Source organism: Amphiura filiformis, chromosome 20, assembly GCF_039555335.1.
Source record: "Amphiura filiformis chromosome 20, Afil_fr2py, whole genome shotgun sequence".
NCBI classification, from domain to species: Eukaryota; Metazoa; Echinodermata; class Ophiuroidea; order Amphilepidida; family Amphiuridae; genus Amphiura; species Amphiura filiformis.
The window spans coordinates 36,902,729-36,908,728 of record NC_092647.1 but is presented as its reverse complement, the minus strand read 5'-3'; the positions used below and the strand labels follow the sequence as shown (position 1 = coordinate 36,908,728).

The 6,000-nt window shown below is 36.2% G+C and overlaps 1 protein-coding gene across 2 annotated transcripts in view; it reads right to left on the bottom strand.

Annotated features, from left to right (window-relative positions):
- Nucleotides 1-546: 546 nt before the first annotated feature.
- The window catches only part of LOC140142772 (glycine receptor subunit alphaZ1-like), a 312,910-nt gene continuing 307,456 nt past the window's right edge, over nucleotides 547-6,000 (bottom strand). The window contains exons 8-9 of one of the 2 annotated variants that reach the window (XM_072164764.1): nucleotides 4,625-4,714; nucleotides 547-1,615 (exon numbers count right to left, since the gene is read on the bottom strand). In XM_072164764.1, coding sequence (XP_072020865.1) covers nucleotides 1,361-1,615; nucleotides 4,625-4,714 — 345 coding nt within the window. In that variant the 3' untranslated portion in view covers nucleotides 547-1,360. Of the gene's footprint in view, nucleotides 1,616-4,489; nucleotides 4,580-4,624; nucleotides 4,715-6,000 lie in introns of both variants that reach the window. The other variant, XM_072164763.1, reaches the window with a different exon arrangement.

Sequence of the window (6,000 nt, the reverse complement as noted above, 5' to 3'; positions counted from 1 at the left end):
ACAAAACAATGTAATTTTTTCAGATATTATTTATCCATCCTTCCTGTAACTGTTTGCTAAGTTTCAATTCCGTATCTTAAAAGCAGCTTAAGTTATTAGCGCAAGATGACAGGGGTGTCAAGAATGGGTAACCATCAAAATATTGCACAACGAAAGTTGAACACAAGCATTTTATTACTTTTTTTTTTTTATTTTTGACTGAACTCTTGAAATAAAATTGAACAAGTTTTATTCTTTGTTTATCAGAATAAAATACTACATCTGCCATGCTATGGCTGGGCCTACTCAAGTGCCCCGCCAAATGCACGGTGGCTGTCACGGTGATACATGTATGAACCTCGTGTTGCATTTATGTCACGTAGAGAGCTTGGTCAGGAATGTCTAGAATGCGGGCAAATTACGTACGTTGTGAACTTGACATTCGCAGGGGTACTAGTAGAGGGTACATAGATTATGTCATGAAAAGGAAATTTATATATGTTAACATAAACTTAGATTATTTTCAAAAATCTACATGTAACCTTTTTTTGGGACACCCGGTACATACAACATGTAGGATAATTCATATTGAGTAGACTAGCCATACATGCTTGCAGGATAAGATGTCATTATAGACGGTGTCAAAACAAACGAGTCCAATATTATTCTCATTAGCCGTAAGCTCCAGACCTATATCAAAATCACTTACAAATTACGGTGAATTATTTCTCAGACACGAGGTCGTGAATTTAAGTGCATGGATGTCATAATGCTGTTCACGCCTTGCTCATTTCATACTGTAGTTTCTCGCGACGAAGTAAATACTGCCTGCTTCATAAACTCCGTAAATACTGCGCCAGAAAGGAATGACCATCCTGATTGGACAAAGACGTTCGGTTGTTTCCAGCGCATATCAGAGTATGAAATAAGTATAGCAGACATTAAGTACATGTAGACAACATTCCGTGACATATATGATCCTCCACTTTCTCGACGTTACGTATATAATAGGAGATACCAGGACTTTTACTAAAAATAAGTTGACCAATGGCCTCAGAAGTAATAATATTATTATCTGATTATGTGGATGTTGATCGCAGAAATATGGACAAATTGTACATCAATTATATGAAACACAAGTAAAGAGATCACAAATTCAAAACTTGGATGGCAATGTTATTTGTAAAATTTACATCTGCTATTGTCATACGTTAATGTTTCTGTGGCTACAGATTACTTATCTCCAATTATGCACATTATTTTGCCGCCTTTGTATGTACAGACACTATTGAAAGTAGAAAAATAAGGCTCATGATATACATAAAACCACATTGTGTACATGTAGTGCAGATTCCTTATGAATATGCATCATTTATGGTGGTCAATTATCTTCAGTGAGCAAATAAAATGGCCAATAAAACAAGTTAAATCCTACAAAGGCAATTGGAAAAATCCATCGGGATACTTTGTCTAAATAACGTGCAGTCCAAATAGGCGCTCCCGCACCACGATTAATATCCAAAAAAGTTAGTTCATAATTAAATGCAAAGAATGCTGCCCCTGGTGATGAACCGTTACCCCTGCCAAAGGAAGCATCTGGCTGCTTCTTCCGGTTTCGTTTGTAAAATCTTCTTCGCTGTATTAAAACAAAATAGATCATAAATTCGGTTACTTTTTTAGCACAATATTGTATTGACATGATAAAGAAAGGTGATCTATACATAGGCTTGACCCTAACCGGGTGTAAAACAACGCGATACACACGTAATATATTCGTGGATCGGAAATAAATTTGTTTTAAGTTTCAACTTTTTTGGAATCGTTCGTTTGATATAGTGAATTAGTATTATTATTAGTATAAGGGCGAAACATTGGAAAGATTAGAACTTGAAGAAACGCTACAAAAATAGAAGAATGTGATATAGCTGTTAGTTTCTGGTTTTGTTTCTTTAACAGCCACCTTACCGGTTTTCATTTATTTCTTTTAACTCGTGACATACCCTTTTGTACACAAAGGCACCATGAAAGGCTATTATAACATGCTCTTTATTATGCGAATAATCAATTTACATACTCTACAGGAACAACCCGCCTTGTTATAAATAACTATTATATGGTACAGCCTTGATGACACCTCTGTCACTTTGGAATATAGACGAATCCAATTTCACGCATCCCTACACCTCAATGGCAGCCATAGCTGGTTCCCCTTAGGTCTATCCCACCTAAAATGTGAAATGATGTGGCCTTGGCTGGGATATTAAACTGCATTACATCACCCGTGTTACACGTAAACAAAAGAATGATGAAAGTTTACAACACAATATAATTCAAGATCGATTTTTAAGCGGTTCTAATCAACCCAATTGGGCAGTAACAACACCAGTTTGGTGCAGACGGGACCCAGTAATGGCCGACTGAATGCCGACCGACTGACTGACCGCCATTTGGCTCGTTGGATTCGTCTATATGTTAGAGTGATTTGATGAGCCCTGTTTAATTCTTACCAAATCAAGGCTGCATTGATTGTAGATTTATGTGTTCCATTGCATTCACACACACAAAACATTATTCAGTGCGTATCACAAACCAAGCTAAAACAGAAACATTCCTTTAAAAAATGACCATTTTGCTGGCAGCTGGGATGTCAGCAATTTGCTTTTTGAAATTCACCGGTATTCACGGAAATATTTTTAAGAGTGAATGTAAATAATAAGCTTTCCGCAATAGATTTCTGTAAAGCATGCAAGTGACAGCAAACTTTATTGACAACCACTCTTGTTCTAAATTTATAAGTAACTATTGTCAGTTCCAGATTCGATGACACCTCTGTCATTTTTTAATAGGCGTTAGAGTGATTTTTGAGACGGATGCCCTGTTCAATTCTTACCAAATCAAGGGTGTATTGGTTGTAGATTTATTTGTTCCATTGCATTCACACACAAAAAAACTTCCCACATTTTACGTGGTGAAGGCCATCAGTACATCAGTGCGTATCACAAAACAAGCTAAAACAAAACTATTTTTGCTGACAGCTGGGATGTCAGCAAATTGTTTTCTAAATTTGCCGTTATTCACGGAAATATTTTAAAGAGTGAATGTAAATAATAAATTGTCCCCAATAGATTTTCGTAAAGCATGCAGGCCAAGTGAAAAGCAAAATTAATGTCGTATGTGGGAATGGGAATCAAGCAATGTCACTTTATTCATATTAACTGGCACAATTACCATGAATACAGTCGAAGTTTCTCTGTCGACTGCAGACGACAAGTTTTTAAAAAAGCGCTAAAATATTCTCGTCTTCTCTACAGGAAACTGTACATGGATTGGTTCAATTGTTTGATTTATTTGTAGTTTCGTATTGTGTTACTCTATTAAATTAAAAGACCTTTCAGTGACTGTTATATCTCCTATTCATGCTTATAAATCATCTGAACGACTTTTTATTAAATCCTGTCAACAAGCACTTTTCACGTTGTGCATAATACCAATGTAGTCAGGAGGAATTATGTTATAACAAAAGCGTGTACTCACAGCAAATAATATGCTATAGTTCTGTTAGCGTTCGAAAATTTTCACATGAGCTGTAATACCTTGTACGATTGACCAGTATAAAAACCAAAATGCTAGAATATTTTGTTTTAGACAAATTCCAAGCACCTTGAATATTTCCTGAAGGTATAATTAAAGAAAAGCACTTGAAATGCCTGAAGTTACCACTTCTAAAACACCGCATTTGAATTCGCTGTAGTGATGCAACAAGATTAATTACCATAGCAATAGGTAAAACAGATTTTGAATATATTGCCCTGCACTAGACGTACGCTGTAACGCTGTATTGCACCATTGATTATCTAAGAATAGTCATGGAAATTTCACATTATGCTGAGTCAATGTACGTTTCACTCACACCTGTACCCTCGAAAAGTGTCCTCTAAAAGAGCGGTATTGTATTCAATCTATGACTTCACACATACACACATGACAGGTGATGAGTGCAGCCTACTTATAGTGCAGGGCAATACATTCAAAAATTGTTTTCATCTATCGCTACGGTAATTAATCCTGTTACATCACTACTTATACGGCGAATAGATAAACGTCGTCTTTTTGTATGCTGCCTAAATGACCGTTTTAAATGAAGAATACTACATTACAGCATATCCTTATAATTAATAAAAGAATAAACGTTGGATTACTAAATCTTTGTCTGCTAATTGAAGACCTGAGCGCAAGAAGACATGTATGCACCAAAGTTGCGTATAGTTTCGTATAGTTTGGTAATGTTTTATTCATGTTTAGGGGCCAAAACAAATCTTTCACAACCTTTCATGACGTTTTCACCCTGGAACATGTATTAAACATTATAAAACCCTAATAAACTGTACGTAACTTTAGTGTATACATGTTGAGGGTCCAAGTGGACTTACGGTCTTCTTGCGCTCAGGTCTTCAATTACTGTAAATCAAACATTTGAACCAACCCGAAATATATACATTAAAAGGCATACCTCTAAAAGAAGCAGGTAATTGGCAAAGGCATATTCAAGGAAGCAAAGGAACACCATTACTTGACAAGTCACCAGCCATACGTCCATCGCCTGCACAGAGAAGAAAAGATTAAATAATCATGCTTAATATCTTACCTCCACAATGAGTAGGTAGTTAGCAAAGGCATATTCTAGAAGTGAACAAAATACAAATAGTAGACACGCGAAAAGCCATACGTCCATTGCCTGGATAGGAGTAAAAAACAATAAGGTAGTTGGTGTCCATATATTTGAAAAAAAAAAGGCAGAACGTTGTATAATTACTGGGTGGTTTCAAGTTTTATAGTTTGGAAAATTATGGGTTTTTTTTTGTGTGTTTGGTTTCTTAAATATTGTCTCACTGATATAACCAGTCAGCGGCACTAGCTTTGATATTCAGCTTGTGCTGCGTTGGCTTAGCGTTGTTCCTTGCGTTTACATACTGGCCACTTTGATCGCGCGCGTAAAAGTATGTACTTGCACCAAGTTACGCTAAGGTAACGTAGGTCACAATGAACATCAAAGCTAGTGCCGCAGTCTTGATGTAGATATAGAGACTATAGACATTGCCTATTGATGATTTATTGGAAAACTTGAACCGACCCAATGGACACCATCTCTTTGAGACATGCATAATAATGTAGAATTTGGCTGTTCTAATTTATTATAGTATCATTACGAATACATTGAAATCGTAGTTTATTCTACGTTTTGATGATTCATCTATCATAATAATCAGATAACAAGCGAAGCAGGTAATAAACGAATCCATTAGTTATGATTATACACATATAATGGTAAAGACAGGCGCCAACATCACTCACTGCCATATTATTGTGATAATTAGGGAGCGTTGAAAAATACTTTTGTGGGGTCGGAGAATATGGAGGGTTGGGGGTCTGAAAAATATTCAGCAATAAAAAAGGGTATTTGTGAGCAGTCCAAGGGAAGGCGGGGAGGGGGGTCTTATTTTTTTCAGTATTATAGTATTGGATTAAACCCCCGTCAAGTCCGAGTTCCAGTCCAGTAGTGTTCAGATTTTGGCCTATTCTTGTATTAAAAGTGGAATCTTTTGCGCGCATCTTTTTAGAAGACAGGCATCATGGTAATCAGGATTGCAATTTGCTCCCCTTGGACAAATATAGTTGAACATTAATTATAGTCAATCAGGTATATAATTAGCGTGTAGTAAAATTTGGGGCACAGCCCCTTCACATCCAACATCATTGGTATTTAATAGCTTTTTAAGATATACTATTACTTAAAGTTCGCCCCCAAATTCTTCTCACGTACCGCGTAGCTTTGTCAACTTTCAACACAGATAACTATACAACATTTCGGTTTACATAAGGAAAACATTCGTGATTTTCTGAAGGTCGAGACGGTTACCGAAGATGCAAAGGTTTAATGGGGTTGATTTAGTTTAAGTTTATCTAATTTTGTACATCAAAATACTGATCTGCTTTATGAATGCATCAATGCATTTTGTTTAC